The sequence below is a fragment of the Prunus persica genome, chromosome G3 (genome assembly GCF_000346465.2).
Source record: "Prunus persica cultivar Lovell chromosome G3, Prunus_persica_NCBIv2, whole genome shotgun sequence".
In the NCBI taxonomy this organism is placed as follows: domain Eukaryota; kingdom Viridiplantae; phylum Streptophyta; class Magnoliopsida; order Rosales; family Rosaceae; genus Prunus; species Prunus persica.
This window is the reverse complement of record NC_034011.1, coordinates 12,722,540-12,741,441: the sequence shown is the minus strand read 5'-3', so window position 1 is coordinate 12,741,441 and position 18,902 is coordinate 12,722,540. Positions and strand designations below refer to the sequence as shown.

General features: G+C 36.3%; 2 protein-coding genes across 3 annotated transcripts; both read left to right on the top strand.

Moving 5' to 3' along the window:
* On the top strand, positions 2,118-7,866 carry LOC18787879 (prohibitin-1, mitochondrial). Of its 2 annotated transcripts, XM_020560433.1 has the most exons (7): positions 2,153-2,291; positions 3,063-3,225; positions 3,459-3,646; positions 4,397-4,513; positions 5,450-5,620; positions 5,890-6,102; positions 7,379-7,866. In XM_020560433.1, the coding sequence occupies exons 3-7, from the start codon at positions 3,470-3,472 to the stop codon at positions 7,571-7,573; spliced, it is 873 nt and encodes a 290-aa protein (XP_020416022.1). In that variant the 5' UTR covers positions 2,153-2,291; positions 3,063-3,225; positions 3,459-3,469; the 3' UTR covers positions 7,574-7,866. The 2 variants fall into 2 exon arrangements, with proteins under 2 accessions (XP_007221322.1, XP_020416022.1); XM_007221260.2 differs by lacking the exon at positions 3,063-3,225 and having other exon boundaries at positions 2,118-2,291.
* LOC18787860 (zinc finger protein MAGPIE) lies at positions 16,328-18,524 on the top strand. The gene is made up of 3 exons (XM_007221284.2): positions 16,328-16,616; positions 16,716-17,112; positions 17,423-18,524. The coding sequence occupies exons 1-3, from the start codon at positions 16,493-16,495 to the stop codon at positions 18,297-18,299; spliced, it is 1,398 nt and encodes a 465-aa protein (XP_007221346.1). The 5' UTR covers positions 16,328-16,492; the 3' UTR covers positions 18,300-18,524.

Here is an 18,902-nt window from a genome sequence, read left to right as displayed (position 1 = left end):
GGGTTTACCCATTATCACAAACTCCACAAAATACAGCAGTCTCAATTTGAACGAGTCCTCGCTTCCTCTTTCAGACTTTAGGAATGCATTTTCTAAGTCAGTGCAAGTAATGTGACCCCTGTTGCTAAAATGCGCTTTCATAAATCGATTATGAGCATCCCCCCGGATGTTATGTCAGGCTCTGTTCCACATTTCAGACCACTTATCAAACAAAAATCCTTTACACTAAATTGAGCAACATTGGACCCTATTGCATAACTAAGGCCCAGCATGTCCTTAACATCAAGTTCTCCGACTCACCGGAGTGCCAGAGCATGCACAATTTGACCACTAAATGCAATTTTATGGAGGCCCAACAGGTGCCCAAAACAGCTCTCTCTAAATCTTTTCATAAGCAACTCAATGAAATGCGCCCCAAAATTACACAGAACCGAATTCGCAGCACACAAATTATTCACCCGCGCAGCAGAGACCTCTGACTCTGGCAAACAAAGTTCAAACCCACATTCCATTTTATAACTGCAACAAACACCTTTTGCTTAAGAAACAGAAGTGATACCTGATCACAAAATTATGAACACATTAACATATAGAAGTGATACCTACTCACAATATTATCTACACATCTTCATCACATTAAGATACATAATGAATACCCACAAACACTATTTTCAACACATTCACATACATAATGGATACCTACTAACACTATTTTCAACATATTAAGATGCAAACTGATACATTATTTTCAACTTATTAACATACATAATGAATACCTACAAACACTATTTCAAACATTCAGATACATAATGGATACCTACTAACATTATTTTTAACGTATTAAGATACAAAACTGATACACTATTTTCAACTCATTAAGATGCATAATTTTCACCTACAAACACTGTTTTCAACACATTCACACACAGAACTGATACCTACCAACATTATTTTTAACACATTAACATACAGAATTGATACCTACTACAAGATGCATTGATCCTTCTGCATCCCAAATCATCTCATATTCACAGTTAAGATTAATTTTCTCTTCTGCGTTCTACTTCTAATGGTACTTATTCTTTGTTTTCCAAACCCCATTAAATCCCTAAAATGATGTCATATACTCACACCACTAGATGAGCAAAGCAGGATTACAATGACCAACACATGAACGTTCCTGGAATTTTAAGAAAAGACAACAAGCAAGCACAATGCAAAAAAAAAAAAAGGAACAACCAACAGCTGTGAATCTACACTTCAACAAATTACCACAATAAATTGCGATAAAAAGACAACCCAACTTTTGGAAAAAGTAAATAATATTTAAACCGCAGAAATACTTTAAAAATTAGTTACTATGCTTCAACAAATTACTAGAAACTAGAAAAAGACGCAAAAAAACAACTGAAGCTTTTATATTTTTGCAAACACAACTACTACAGAGACAAACTACTCTTACTGAGAAAATCAAAGCCTAAAATCCTATACCAGAGACAGACTACTCTTACCTAGAAAATCAATGCCCTAAAATCCTAAACATTATTTAAACATTAAGTGATTTAAACATTAACTAAATGCAATATAACATGCAAACTTTAATATGAATGAAAGAGAGGGAATTCGAAAGAAACATACCTTCTCAAACGTTCAAATGAGAAATATTAGATGAGGGAGGAAGCGAAAGAGACAGAGTACACCAAGGAGTTTTTGCGACAAGAGAAATACACAAATTTATGTCTGGTTAGGTATTTTGGGTGTTTAGGGTTGATTCATAAATTCATCAATTCATCAATTTATTGACAAGAAAGGCGCGACTGGCCACTGTCAGGAAGAAGAAAGGCGCGTTTTTTCGAAACAGGCGTGATTTGACACTTGGGCTAAGGGGAACTGCAGCCTACCCGTTTTTACCGTAAGCTTGCTTTTTTTCTTTAGCCGTTCAGAAAATTTGGATGACTGAATTTGGTTCTCATATAACATTCGCACATAAACTTTCTCACTAGATAACCGCCCGTTCAAGAAAATAATAAGAGGTTCAGACCAAAAAATAAAAATGATTAGAGGCCTAAAAAATTGGGTCCGTTAATAAGTCACCCTAAACAATAGTAAAACTTGGCCCATACTCTTGGTCCTTTATATGTCCTAAAGGCCAAAACATTTCGCGTTTTCGCTCGCAACGTGTAAACCCTAAACCCTTGTACTACTGGGGCCTGCAAATTGGGTCCGCCAAATCTCCGGTTCCGCTCTGCTCACTGCGTCCTTCGTTCATCGTCGGCAGACCTATTGCTAAGGTACCACTGCGGTTCTGCGCTCTCCGATTCTTTGTTTTGGTTTTTGGTTGGTTTGCTGTCATTCCTGCGATTCTGCAAAACCGATTCTTGGGTTTTGGGGTTTGCTGGTTGTTTTGTTGAGCTTTTAGGGTTTAGGGTTTAGGTATTTTCATGGAAAATTCCTTATTGGCGTCGCGCCCCCTTCACTGCCTTCATCTACCAACAACATATTTCTCTGCCTGTTTCTTTTGCTCTGAGCTCTGATCTCTAAACTCCCTCTCCTTCTATCTCTTTCTCTCTGTTCGGCGCCGCTGCCATCCAAAACCTCCATTTAAAGCCCAACATTCAGACCTAGAAATCTTCTCCATTTCTTTCTCCTCTGCCCCAAAGATCTATCACCTCCACTGGTACCCACCACCACCACATCTCTCCTTTCATTATATATTTTTGTCTAACGTTCTATTTGGTAGCTGAGAAAAGGATACGGGAACAAATTTTATGTTTTTATATTATTTGGTCCACATTTTCTGCCTGGTTGCTGAGAGTAGGGTTTTTTAAACAAAAATTGTAATTCTGGTTGTGTTTGGTTATTTTTGGACGATTTCTTGTTTATATTTTGAGCCCTTGTTTTATATTTTTGCTGTTCTTATGGCTGAGACCTTGAATTTCAGTTTCTTGGTTGTTTTGATTTTCTGAAAAAGATTGAATTTTGTGTTTTGCTAAGAGAATATGATATTCCGAAATTATATCTAAAATTCTGAAAATAATATACTTCCGAAAATTCTGCATCAGAATGGATTTATTATATTCCAAAATTTTGGAAATCGGAATCGGGACTGAAAATCAATTCCGAAAGTTTTCGGAACGGAATTCAGAACACTTGTTTCCGATCGGTTCCGGCCGAAACACAGCCCTAATTGGAACTGCTTTCTAGTGAGAGGAGTTAGTAAGTTTAGTAAGTTTTCAGATTCTCTTCCTTGTTCATTTAGCAAACCTCTAGCAATTCATTAGTTGCCTAATAAGCACTTGCTCCCTTATTTGCAGTTCTTTCCAGATTCACATTGCTCTGTCTAGTTTGCAGCTGCACTTTAGGCTTAGAATGTGGCGCTCATGACTAAATATTTTGTTTAATTTTCTTGGTTCGTGGTACATTTGCATTTACCACATTGTTTCTTTATATGTTCTCAGCAAGGAGGAATATGAATTTCAACAACGTTAAGGTTCCCAAAGTGCCAGGCGGTGGTGCAGTTTCTGCTTTACTTAAAGTGGGAATAATTGGTGGGCTTGGCTTGTATGGAGTTGCCAACAGTATATACAATGTCGAGGGAGGGCATAGAGCCATTGTGTTCAACCGTATAATTGGTGTCAAAGACAAGGTATTAGTTCTAAAAAATTATTAATTATATATATACAGAAATATATACACTGATGGTGCATTTGCATTCAAACTGTCGATTTGAAACTTACGGCCAATATCACACTTTATATACATTTAGACACAAATTTATGATCGTGTTACTTATATCAATTCAAAATATTCCATGATTGACTGCTAGTTTAGTCCATACTTTTGTTGATTTTCGGAGCGTATTTTCAATAGAAATGCAGTTATTTTGTGGGTTTATTCGTTTAAGAGATGTCTGTTTTAAGTCTCCATAATATCCCTTCAGTAACTCTATTTATATGTGATTTTATGTTTTCTATCTATTGAGATGGATCCAACATGAGTAGCAATCCTATTGATAATAACAGAACAGATCCGCCAGTGATGATGATACATATTTCAGAGATATCTCATCTAAAAATCATTTAACAGATATGAGAAACTTTCTGGGATGGTGGTATCCTTTATTAAAAGAGTTTTTCAATGAATGGAGTTTGCCACGCAATTTATAAAGTTAAAGTGGTGCCTACCAAGTCATGTTCTTAATTTTTCCAAGTGAAAGATGAATCTAACAGCTTGTACACTTACTGTGTACATGTCAAACATATTTTAGATCTCAAAATATGTTCTTTATTGTTAATAAATCTGTACTTCATTATCAATCTGTTGCAAAATCTGTTTGCTTTTGCCCTCTGTTTTATGGTCTGTTATATAATATTGTACACTAATGTTGCATGTGCAGGTTTACCCAGAGGGGACACATCTTATCATTCCCTGGTTTGAGAGGCCAGTCATTTATGATGTCCGTGCACGACCTCATCTGGTGGAGAGTACTTCTGGCAGCCGCGATCTCCAAATGGTCGATACATTTTCTCTTTCTTACTGTTACATGAAATTTTGACGTCGTCATGGTTTGTAATATATGCTTAAATAATTCTTTTAATTCTTTGGTTGCACATGTTTAATGTGATGGAAAATTGGGAACACATGTTACTCATTGCATCTCAGTTTCAGTGGCAGGTGATCTCAAGCAACTGCCACAGTAACTGTTGTGTAATAGAAAAGTATATTATACATTGTTACTCTACTCATCATGTTTTGATTGTTTCTCCTGTCTTAGGGTAACTTACAACTCATTTGTAGTTATATTTCATTTAGCTATGCAAATTTGCAGGTTTATCATGTTTGGGATTTGGGGAGCACAAAATTTTGCCGATGAATTGTTTATTCTTCTACTTGAAGATTCAATGCAAGTTCAAATTTTAGAGGACAGTCAGTTGGACAATCAAATTTTAGAGGACAATCAGTATTCTGTTTAATTCATATATTTTCATTGTTGGTTTTCGATGGACAATCAGTTCAAATTTCTAACCTTAAATTAAATGTCGCATATAGTTATGGATTAAAATCGTGAGTTGAAAGCAAACCTCTGAGATTTATTCAGGTGTATGCTGGCATCTAGTTGTTTACTTTTCTGTTCGGTCATTTTGCACTTCCTTTCCTATAAACCGAATCTCTACCCCCTTTTATATATGTGATGTGTAGTGCTAACTTTTCTTGTTGCTTCAAACGAAGTACTTTAGTATGTTTCTCCTCATTTTATGGGGAAATCCAAATTTGAATTTTACCAGTATTCATCTTTTAGCACCTGCATCCTATGTTCCAAACGTGCAATCATCAGAAAAAAAGTTTAGCAACTAGGTTTAATTTTAGAGGTAATTCAGTGGTTTCAGCTTATATTGTCCGTAGTTGCGATCCTGAATGTTATCTTTTGTTTTCTCATTGTGCTGTACAGGTCAAAATTGGGCTTCGAGTTCTTACTCGTCCTGTACCAGACCAGCTTCCTACAGTTTATCGTACTCTTGGTGAGAATTATAATGAGAGAGTCCTTCCTTCTATTGTTCATGAAACTTTGAAAGCTGTTGTTGCACAGTATAATGCCAGCCAGCTCATTACTCAGAGAGAGGTAGGGAGCATAGCCCGTGTTTGACAGTTCATGTGCAATGAGTTTAGTTTATTGTATATTAGTTAAACACTTTTGAAATTGCTAATGATGTAGGTTTAAGATGCAAATTGTTCATGTTCTTGGTCCTTGCTTTCTATTTATGCATATGCTCTTCATTTTCCTATGTGGTCACTTCGAAGTTTTATACCCCTTTTTCCGTTGTGCATCTACTCTCATATGGTTTCTGGATTAAGTGTTGTGTTAGTGTTGATTGTCCATTTTATGTTTAGACTGTTAGTAGGGAAATACGAAAGATTTTGACTGAAAGGGCAGCCAATTTCAACATTGCGCTGGATGATGTGTCAATCACCACCCTCACTTTTGGGAAGGAGTTCACCGCTGCAATTGAGGCGAAACAAGTGGCTGCACAAGAAGCTGAGAGAGCTAAATTTGTTGTGGACAAGGCTGAACAAGACAAGAAAAGTGCTATCATCAGAGCAGAGGTCAGTTATAACACATTCTCAAAATAGATAATATATACTAGACCTGGCAATGTTGCACACGACCTGTTAACACGACACAAATTTGCACGAAATTATCAGTATTTGGGTTGAGCTTAATGGGTCGGGTTGAAAACGGGTGAACCCGTTAGCCACCTGTTAAGTTAACGGGTCGTGTCGGGTCCATTCGCGAATATTTGCTATCCACCCGTTAAGGAGGGTAGTTTTGTAATTTTGTATCACAATTCATATTTAAAAAAAAAAACACCCACCAACTTCACTTTGTTTTTTACTCTTCTTCTCTCTCTGTCTTCACTTTATTTTTTATTCTTCTCTCTCGTTTTTTCCTCTTCTTTTTTTCTTCTTCTTTCCCTGGCACAGTTTTCTTCTTCCTCTCTATTTTTTTTTCCTTCTTCTTGCTGTTTCCCAGCTTTCTTCTTTATTATTATTTTATTTCCTTCTCATAAGTATATCTCCTTCTCTCTCTTTTTAGAATCCAAATTTCCTTTCTTTAGATGTGAAAGTTGAGAACCAGTGAAGAAGACTTCTTCACTGCCCGTCCATGTCGTTTGGGCTTTTGAGTGGTTGTTATGGTGTTTATGAGATGGAAATTGGGGGAGAAAGGACAGAGATAAGGGGTTGCTGGCTGGGCTCGGTGATAGTTTTTTATTTTATTTTTTCTGGTTTATTCTTAACGGGCCGTGTCGGATATTCACGAATTGTAATGGATAGTGTTTGGGTCTAATATTTGTCACCAGTTAACTTAATGGATCGTGTAGTGTCAACCCGTTACCCGTTAACACGACCCGTTTGCCTGGTTATATACTGATCTTGTATTAATTGCAAGGTTACCAGCCATTAAACTGAAAGTGTTGATTCTTATGGATATATCCTGAGTGAAGTCATGGAGAAGCCGTTTGCATGTAACCCAGTGCCTTATAGCTACAACTTCAAAGTGCTTCCCTATTAAGAATTACTTTGGATTTATTTGCGAGTTCCAAATCATAATATAATGGTTGTCCTTGAATCAACATCAGTGATTTTTTATTGCATAGTCCTCCATGGATGTTCTTTAGAAATAAATCATAAAGCTCTGTTTATATAATAAATTTTTTAAAATCATTTTTACTCAAATATGTCCTATTACTGTCTTTACATTATATCTCTGTTCGTTCCATGTGATGAACATAAAATAGCAATGTTGCACGGTTATTGTCTGTATGAACATGGACATCACTTTTAAACACATTTTACTTAATCATTTGTCCCTGTTGATCAGGGTGAGGCCACAAGTGCCAAGCTGATTGGTGAAGCTATTGCGAACAATCCGGCATTTATTACACTGAGGAAGATTGAAGCTGCAAGAGAGATTGCACATACGATCTCAAATTCATCGAACAAAGTTTACTTGAACTCAGATGATCTGTTGTTGAACCTTCAGGAGATGAATTTGGACTTCAACCGGAAGAAATAGGCTCTGCAGGTTGTACCTGTAATCTTTTCAATTTTCGGATTGTAAAATTGTGGAAATATTTCCTTTAAAAGTTGAGTAAATGGACCTTAAAAGTTCAGTCATTTGACGCACCACCAGTTGGCATGGCAAGCGGCTCTCTGTGGAGATAAATTCTAAACATTTAATGGAACTTTTGAGGGTGCAGTTACTGTTAGGTGTTTCACATGTTGACATAGGATGCGCGTATTTGTCTGTTCCTTAAATGTTGCGTTTCTCATGTTGATTTATGATGCTCGTATTCGTCCGTTCGCTAATTGTTGCGTTTATCACATTGATGCTACTGTTTGCGATTAAGTTTCACTGCTAGACATGCCCTTGTCGGGCTTTGACATCGTTGGGTGGCTCAACTTGTATTGGATTGGAGTTGGAGTCAAAGTTCATACCTATGAGTCTCACCATTCTAGGTGGCACTTGTAAGACTATGTTACTGTTGTCCAATTTAACAACTTGAGTTTCAACACACCAAACGATGGGTAGGATTTTGTCCGTTTTAATTGAAATAGTCTAGTTCAGTGTTATCTGCCAAACATTGTTGATTTTACTCAAGAATAGAGGTTAATTGACCCCAAACCAAAATAAAAAAGGCTTAGGGCCCATTTGTTATCTATTTTATTTTTAGTTCTTAGTTTTCAATTTTTGTACTCGAGTATGGAGGGAAAATGAGAGTAAGAATGAAAGTAAGGATGAGATTGAGAAAGAGGATGGATGGGAGGTGGAGGAAACAAAAGTGAAAATAATTTCAAATAGATTTCAATTTTTAGTTTTTATTTCCACTTTTGTTACTCATTCCTATCCTCCCCTCATCTTTTCTCTCAATTCATCTCCACTATCATCCTTACTTCCATTCTCTTTTTTTTCTCTCTATACTTTAACACACAAAAATAAAAAATAAATAAAAATATTTATCAAACCAGACCTAACTAAATGTAACCATCAATTTCGGAACCACAATTAAGGTACATAACAAATATCACTTTTTTTTATCTACCTTTATCCCTCTCATCATCGCAAGCCTTTTGGCCAGTCTATATCAATTAGTGCCTGCATTGAATGTTTGAACGCCTTTAATTAAGAAGTTTTCAAACAAGTCTTTGTCTTGAAGTTGTCTAATCGCTATCCAATCTCCCAATAATTCAGTGACCTAACAGTGGACAAGAATCATCAACTGGATTATACGTATTAATTTTATCTCCGTTGTGGAAAACTTTTGTCCTCCTAATTAATTTGATGCTTTATTCAATTTTTTTTTTCTTCAAGTTCCCCCTAAATGCAGTTTGTTTTCGTGGATTTTCTTTCTCGAATCTTTGTGTTGGGCATTCTCTCTCTCTCTCTCTCTCTCTCTCTCTCTCTCTCTCTCTCACTCACTCATAAAACAGATGGTCCCATTTCCCTTCCTAAGAAAAGATAGTAGCTAGCTAATTAGCCTTTATAAGAAAGAAAGAGAATGAGTGCGCTTTTAGGTTTGCTTTCTAAGGCAAAAAGAGAATCTTCGATCTTTTATGTCATTGCATTATTACATGATCATTTTGTTGGTAGTAGCTAGCTTACAGCATGTCCATAGTCCAACATACCACAATACAACAATTTGACTCTTCTCAATTAGTGAACATATATATATATTTTAATTTAGTTAAAAATTTGAAATTCTTGACTTAGTTTCACACATATACATTTCATTGAGGATGCCTCACTTATTTGAGGGACACTCTTATAGAGCCTATTCCTTATTTTATTTCACGAATCCAAACCGTCTATTTTGTAGATATTTATTCAAAGATTATCTTTACAAAAAATCACTTAAATCCAATATCATTTGACAACTCAATTAAATTATTGAAATTTAAGTACTTTCTTGAAGCACCATGTTTATTGATTTTGTTGGTCTCAATTAGATGCCTTAATTGAAATACAACTCAGTTTGCATCGTGTTTATTGGTGTGGGACTCCCAAATTGAAATGCATATGATAAGATATATTCTTGCTTCTGATTAATTAGCCTCTTTGATTAATGGTCTGGTTTAGCTACGATTTTTCAATAATTTTTTTTTATACAACTAATTGAGGGCATGAAAATCTCATTATATAATCAAATGACAAACTATAAAAGTTCCTTGGTACCATGAAATAATTCTAGACTGAAGAAGATTGCCGACTTTTGATTACCAACTGATATGTTGTGTTGGTATTTTATTTGATGTGCACGTATAAGGTTGAGATTGAGTGCAAATATAGAATAAACGAGACAATGCCACATGGGTTTGTGGTGTCTCCAAAAATGGTGTAATAAGTTTGGGTGATACATATTATAATAACTTAAAGAAAAAAAAGGAGAAAAATAAAAATGAAATAGGTGGGTTTGCAAAAAGTTTATATTCTCCAACTTTTTATAAGCGAAAAGCATGTGAGTCTCTGCAATATGGATTCCTTAGATCCAAATCTGGTCTCCTTTTTTCTGGAATTTCGTTCAAATGTGAAAAGCATTCTCCCTCTGCACCGTTTCGAAACCTAATTGATAATTTGTCCATTGAAGTTAATTCCTGAACTTGCAATTACTTAAACCTACAAAAATTACTAATTATTAATATTTACCTGCTTCTCTACGAATTCTTACTACAAAAACAAACCCTAGGGTCTTCTTTTTCTTCTTGCACCCTAGGGTTTCGAAGAGTGCAATTTGCAATTATACATGGTACATAGATAACATAAATTTCATCCTATTTATTTTTGTACTGTATGTATAAAGCATTCAGTCGAATCATATATAGAATTAATTAATTAGGTGTACTGTAATCTCACATGAATAAGGTTTCGTTGGATGTTTGGTTCAAAGTTGGGAACATGTCCATGCCTTGAAATCAGAGAATACTTTCAAAAGCTAGTTTGAATTGAATTGAATTGATCAAACAAGGTTTACAGCAATAATAATAATGCAGTCTTGTTCATTTTCAAGGTTATAAGACAAGCCAGGAAACAAACATACCAGTGGTGACAACATTTTGCTTTTACCCAAACCCTTCTATTCAAATATCTATATGCATGGTTCCTAACTCATAAGAGAGAATTATATTTGTCTGATCTATTTGTTTCGTCCCTAAGACTACAAATTGATTGAAATTAAACTTAATTAAGTAATAACTAATGCAGGAAGAGAGAGAGAGAGAGAGAGAGAGCACATATTAATAATTATATTGCATATTGCATATATTAATAATTATATAGGAATCTTATAGCTAAAGGAGGGCGGGCCTTGAAAGTTGAAGCCTTTTGGGGGGAGTGTTGGAGGAGGAGAGAATATTCTGAGGACACCAAAGTTCAACAGGAAAACTCCAAAAATCAAATACTAAACAAACTTGGAAAGCAAAAACATGATTAGATTATGATTATGGGTGAGCAGGAAAAGTCAGCCCACAAGGAGACGACTGCTCACACTTCCAAAAATTCACTGCCTTTGTCAGCTGGCTGTCTTCTCATCGCTTTCATGCTTAATTAATCCCAGTAAATTCACTCCTAAAGTACTCTGTTGCATTGCCAAGAAAACCCTCGTTTAGCATTAACCTTTAAAACCTAGCCCTAGCTCGCCCCTTACAAAATATAATGGAAATTGTGGGAGCTCAAATTTCGTGTCCAAATGAAAAACCGGAATCAAGTCACGCATATATGATCTCTTCGCTCGCTAAGCAGTTAATGACCGAATTCTGAGTCATGAATTAGAAGTTCTTGTGTTGTTTTGGTTCTCTTACAGTATAGCATGTTGCAAATATTTATTCTAGTTTGTTGCTATAGTTAGAGGTGAAATTATTGGAATTAATTTGTAATAGTTAGTGGTGGAATTATTGGAATTAGTTTGTCATAGTTAGATGTGGAATTATTGGAATTAGTAGTTTGCTTTCTTTTCTTTACTTTCTTTTTTTATATAAAGATTTTATAACTTTATATTACATAGAAATGAGAGCACCAGGGTGAGAATTTAGAGAGATTGAGAAAATTGAACCTTGATGTTTGAGAAACTAAAAGAATGAGAGCACCACAACAAAAGGAATGAAGATTTTAGAGAGATTGAGAAAATTGGAACTTGAAATTTGAGAGAATAAAGCTTGATAAGTTAGAAAATTGAGTGAAGAAGTATAGTATTTAATTGAGTATTATATTTATTATTTATTATAATTATGGCCAGGGCAAGCCGGGCCAAGACGGGCTTAACTAGGCTCGGGTTACGAGCCTAACTAAGATTTCAAACCCTTAGCCCAAGCCCTATCCAATCTTAGAGCGGGATGGGCCGAACGTGCCTAAACAACGGGCAGGGTTGAGCTTTGGATCATGTCTCGTACTACCGACTTCGAACAATGGGCCGTAGGCGAGATGGTGATCTTAGTTTGAGTCATGAATTAGAAATTCTTATGTTGTTTTGGTTCTCTTACACTAGAGCATGTTTCAAATATTAACCGAGTCGGCCCTAGACGGGCTCAAACAAGCGAGGCCTTGAGAACTGAATGAAGAAATTAAGAGAGCTAATTGCAAAGTGTTCAATAATTGGTTTTCCACATTGTTGTATGTGTCTTAGTTACGGTTCATCATTGGGTCGGGCTGGGACGAGCCTTATGGGTTTTTTTTTTTTTTTTGAAAAATTTTTGGGTTGCGCTGGGCCTGGCCAAGGTTTCAAATGTCACCGTCCGGGGCTGCCCATGGACCTAGACGAGTCGGGCCTTTTTTTTTCTTTTGTTTACTTATATTTTTATTTTTTCTAAATCTTTTATAATTTTATATTACAAAGGAATGAGATCACCAACCACCACGAAGGATGAGAACTTAGAGAGACTGAAAAAATTGGAGCTTGAAATTTGAGAAACTAAAAGAATGAGCGCATCACCGCCAAAGAAATGAGGATTTAGAGAGATTGAGAAATTGGAGCTTGAAATTTGAGAGAATTATTATATTTGTGGTCGTGCCGGGTTGGCCCTATTCGGACTTAATCGAGTCAGGCCTAGAATTCATGGCCAAGGTTTCAAATTGTTGGCCCAAGCCCTATCCAATCTTAGAGCGGGCCCAAATAAAGGGCCGGGCCAGACTTTTGTCCATCGGACCTCGGATTACTAACTTCGCCCCATGAGCCGTGGGCCAAATGGTAATCCCTGGATACACGTTATTCATCAATTAGATAACGATCCCCTATTCTAAACCAAACTACTAATCGGCATGATTGGTACCATAATGAGATCAACCAACCAATTGACAAACGCTTAGGAACAACCATGCTAAAAAGAAACAATATAAATAGCCAACACCTGCAACTAACAAAGGTAATGTGACCTAAGTCCAAGAACTCTAACTCTTCAAAATCTCTTAGTCGGTTCAGTTGTTCTCTCTTCAATTTCAGGTTGTGAAGAATAGTTCATATAGATCATGGAATTCATATTCCACAAAAATGGTAGAAGATGAGTTTCATCAAGAATTATTTAAAGACTATGTAATTAATAAGACACTTGGTTATAAACATTAATGTAAACTTGTGAGCATGAGATATATGTTAGAATTATTGTTTGTACCATAATCAATCGAGCACATTCGACACTAGGAGACTAGCATGTAGACAGACCCACAACTTGCTAAAGGTAAAACACTTCTAAGCCAATCCCTAAAACACTGATGACATCATCATGATCCCAGCCTGCCTAAGAGACACTTTCCTCCGATACGGAAATTGCCTACCGAAGGCGATGGACAAAGCTCTTGAAGTATAGAACCTAAGTCTTGGACACGTGGCACCACCTCAATGGTTTGAACAAAGTCCCACATCAAAAATTTGCCCAAACTCCCACTTGCATTTCTCTATTAAAGAGGAATAGTGCCTAAATAAAAAAGTAACCACTTTGGTACTGAAGCTGTTGTACCAATGGAAATTGGCCAGCCTTCCTACCGAAAATCAGGATTTGACGCTGGAGCTAACGACGAGCAGCTGGCTCTAAACCTAGACCTCATTGAGAGCTTTGTGACCAGGCCAACATGTGCAAGTTTGCTTACAAGCAATGTGTTGCCAAGTACTACAACTCTTGTGTGCTGCCCCGTGCCTTCAGACTTGGAGATTAGGTCATGCGCAAGGTTTCAATGGCAACCAAGAACTCTGCCGAAGGTACCCTCCGCCAACCTGGGAAGGACTATATGAAGTTTAAAGTTTGTCGCCTTGGCACTTATCAACTTTGCGATTCCAACGGCAAGCCCCTACCTCATACCTGGAATGCAAATCACCTTAAGTATTACTACGAATAAACAGTATTTACCTTTGGCATTTACGTTTTCAAGTTCTCCTACGCCTTCAACACCTATGTTTTAAGCTTTATCAAGCTTTTTTTGTATTTATGCCTATCAGCATCCATTTAATGAAATGCCTGACTTTGGCTCATTTCTACTCACTACTTACCTTCGACATACATTCAGTATTGTCAATTAGCAAGACGCTTGAACAATAGATAAAATACCAAAATAACCTTGCCTTATGGCAAGGTTAACAATCCATACAATAAAGGAGACACTTTCCTCTTATTCGACAATTATGTGTTGAAGGTAATGGCTGAAGCTCTCAAACTACAGAACCTAAGCCTTGGACACACGTTGCCACCACAATGGTTTGCACAAAGTCCCACATCGAAACTTTTTGCAAACTCCCACTTTCATTTCTCTATAAAAGAGGAATAATGCCCAGATAAAAGGGTAACCACTTTTCATCTTTATTGTTATTCTGCCAAAATTACCACTCATCACACTCTTGTTGACTTAAGCATTAGAGAGCCTTCGGCTGGCACCACACTGGCTTCCGAAGCTTGACGACCGTTTCTTCTGTGCCATCTCCTCCTCGCCAAAGGTTCACTTAGCGGAGATTGAATCCTTCCATTCTCCTACTGAAGACTCCACGCTTCATCCATTGAAGTTGAATCCGATTTTGGACATCAACAGTTTGAGTATGCATCTCGAATTAATTAGAGATTAGTGAATATGCAAAGATGTTATATAATTTTATGCAATTAAGCTTATTTGTATGAATCTCCAAATCCCCAAATTGGACTATGTGAAGGTACGGGTCATAATGGTGATCCACTAACATCGAAAAAAGAAGATTACAAAATAAAACTCCATGAAACTTATATTCTCAGCAGTTGAAAACCTCACAAATAAAACTCCATGACATCCCCGTTCATGAAATCTATAAAGATAAGCTTAAAAGTTTTATTTACCATTCAAAAACTATGACCAATAACCAAACTTTCCAACTTTTGTTCATATGAAAATCTCATGATCGATTTACACGATGATGAAGATTTGAGGAGGCGATCGATGCCCTGGTTGTACTGTCATTGGGTCGATTATTCCCTTTAATTACTTGTTAAACTTGGTCGTTTCCTCTGGATTCATCTTCATTTGACATTTAGCACGTGCATGGCAGACTTGTAAGATTTCCATGTAAATCATATGTAATCTTATATATATTAGCCCTTAATTAATTTGATTAAGGCAAAGAATTATATTAGGGAAGTCTTAAATGTTCACTTTGACTAAGGAGGTAGCAAACTGAAAACGATTTTACTGTTGTGAAAAATAAATATTAAAGAAGGTGCCTCTGAATGGAAGGACATCTCTAGCTAGAAAATAAAAGAAAAATTAAAAGAACAACTAGAAATGCATACATATGATTCATCTTATTGTAATTAAAATCGTTTTTTTTTTTTTTTTTGCAATAGTTGAAGCAAGAAAATTATCTTACTAACTCATTAAATCATATTTTTTTTTCTTCTTATTTTTAAGAGATGGAGGTTGGACTAATTAAGTTACTGAAATATTTTAATTAGTAGGCCACAGATACGGGTATATCCGTGGTTTATTTGGAGCTTTTCTAGTAGTGACTGGAACTAAAATTTGTACAAGTTTGGAGGAAGAAAGGTATTAAGCATATAAGCTATTGAAAATTACAGTGGTGGATTTCTATAATGAAAGGTGATCAGGAAATTAATTAAACCAAAGCTTTTCATAATTTCGAATGTAAAGTTGTCTGAAAACTGTTCATTTGTTCATTTGAGAGTTTGAAAAGATAAAATAAAGCATAGCAAATGATAGTAACTAATAGGATTTGTGTAGTTTATAACATTATCTTGGTGCTGCGCCGCCCAAATTCATTCTCATCAGTTCAGCGGTAAGTATCCTACCATGGTGGTAAACGTGAAACCAAAGAAATATTACAATCTACAATAATATACAATTGCTTTTGAACACATATGTATATATAGATAATATATATGTCAGCTAGCTGGCTAGGTTTCCTTCAAATATTTGAGTGGAGCTCTCTCAAAGAAATATTAAATTAAAGAAATTAGTGTCACATACATAAATAAAATAAAATAATAAATAAAGACAGTGGATTATAAATATTGAAAAACTAAAGGCAAACAAATTATGGGATAATCATTCGAAATGGGAAAGGGCATGTAGACTAAGCTTTTTCCCGGCCTCATCATATGTGTCATCATGCACCTTTGCTCTTCAACTTTCTCTCTCCTGCCTTCCTGCCCCTCCTCCCAACTTTAACTTTTTACCGCCTCTCAAAATATATATTATTCCATTCCTCCTAAAAAGTAGATAATTAAAATGACTGCAACTTAAGAGAGAGAGAGAGAGAGAGAGAGAGAGAGAGAGAGATCATATATATCTTGTATATATTATAGCTTTTGTTGTTAGGGTTGAAACCGCATATAATAACACCATTACTCTTGGGTTTTCTTCCAAATCACAAGTCTCTAACTAATGCTATTCTTAGTGAGAGCTTGTCTTTTTCTTGTCAAGGTGTCTTATAGATTGAGTCAAAACTGAGAAGAGAAAGCCTTGAATGTTTGAAACATGGCTTTAAATGAAGAATCAATTCCACCAATGAATGGGTTTGTTCAAGACCCAGCTGCTGGATCCATTAGCCCTCCTCCTCCTCCTCCTGCGAAAAAGAAGAGAAACCTCCCAGGAAACCCAGGCAAGCTTCTTTCATTTCCTAGTCAATTCATTTTTAATTATTTTCTGTTTTTTCCATGTATATGTACATACATATGCTTATATACATACGGATGTACAGATCCTGAAGCTGAAGTAATAGCCTTGTCTCCGAAGACTCTGATGGCCACCAACAGATTCTTGTGCGAAATATGTGGCAAGGGCTTCCAAAGAGATCAAAACCTGCAGCTCCATCGTCGCGGCCACAACCTTCCATGGAAGCTGAAGCAGAGAACAAACAAAGAACCGAGGAAGCGCGTGTATGTGTGCCCTGAAAAGAGTTGCGTCCACCACCACCCATCCCGGGCTCTCGGAGATCTGACGGGCATCAAGAAACACTTCTGCCGGAAACATGGGGAGAAGAAGTGGAAGTGTGACAAGTGCTCCAAGCGATATGCCGTGCAGTCAGACTGGAAGGCTCACTCAAAGACCTGCGGCACTCGGGAGTACAAATGTGACTGTGGGACTCTATTTTCACGGTATATACACTCCAATTTTAATTCATTCATTTCCTAGATTAATTTTAATTTAATAGATATTGGTTTCAATTATATATGCGTTAATATATGTGTTTATATATATACACAAAAAAATTTATTATTATTTGTTTTTACAAAATTAACTCAAATGCATTTTCAATCAGTGGTCATTTTTTAATTTTTTAATTTACATTTTGTGAAGTGCTATTTTCCATGTTTTTAAGAGCCTCTAATAATTAGTTTCTATTTTCCAATTTAGTTGATGTGGGTTCAGTTTTGTGTAATATATAATTTTGTGGTTGACATGCAGGCGTGATAGCTTCATCACTCACCGGGCCTTTTGCGATGCGTTGGCTGAAGAAACGGCTAGAGTAAACGCAGCATCCAATATTAACAACATTCCGATGGGTGGCAATATCAATTATCAGTACATGGGATACTCAATCGGAGCAGTAGCAGGGCCGAATAATAACATCACGGCACAGCAATATTTTTCTTCCATTTTCAAGCCAATGATCTCAACCCCTAACAATATTGATGATGAGGCATCCCGCGGGATGTCTATATGGATGATGGGCGGCAATAACAATTACAATAATAATAAGAATCATGATCATCATCGTCATTGTCCTCCACCGTCGGATTATGATCAGATAAATAATTGGGTTGTTGGAAATAAGCAGCTGATTTCATCACCATCACCTTATTCAATCTCAAACAGCAATGCTCCTCATCATCAAGAAAGCATTACTTGTACTAGCACTACTAGTAGTAGTTGTTCTAGTTCATCGCTTGCTTTAATTAGCAATAATATAATAAGTGATGTTCCTTCCTTTTACAGCAGTAAAATGTCAGCCACGGCTTTGCTGCAGAAAGCCGCTCAAATTGGGTCAACAACTTCGAGTGAGGCGCCATTGCTGGGGAGTTTTGGGATGAATAATATCAGCAAAGTTTGTGGGCTCTACGGAGTTACTAGTCCAGATGATCATGGCCATGATCATCATGCCAAGCGCCGCAGCATACAGAATTGTAGTGCGGCTACTACTACTACTACTAATGATCATCATCATCAACAAGAAACTATTGCTGCAGGAGGAGGAGGTGGTCAAACTAGGGATTTCCTTGGTGTTGGTGTGCAGGCCATTTGCCACTCATCATCACCATCAATAAACGGGTATTGGACTTGACGATTTTTTTGTTTGTTTTTTCTCATCAGACTATATGGACAAGAAAATGTTTAAGTAGAGCTAATATTGTAATAAAGAGAAATGAGATGAAGTACTACTTGAGAGAGAGAGAGAGAGATGTAAGAAAGGAAGGGTCATTCTCATCTAAAGAGATGTTTATCATGTCACACAATGAAAACTAAAACAAACACGAAACCAAAAGAAAGTTGAAGCTACAAGGACTTCCACACACACTCCACACCAAAGGGGTTTTGATTTAATTTTGTAAATCAAAGCAAGGAAAAGAAAAGAAAAGAAAAGAAAATTTAAATTAGACTTTGAGAAGAATTGGTTTTAAATCTGTCAAGAACAATTGCTAGGACTCACTATCCACCTCCAAACAATCAATCAATTCATAAACAACAATGGATAATCAATTTCCAGCAAGCATATGATGACTACAATCACAATAAGATCATGGCATTTGACTCGAGTTGTATGATTATCTCTTAAGTGTACATAAAGTGTATGACATTTACATCAATACTTGTATTCTTAATTGAAATCCAAGATGGTATTTACTCAAATTAACAATCAAGAATTCATTAAGAGCAAAGAGAATAT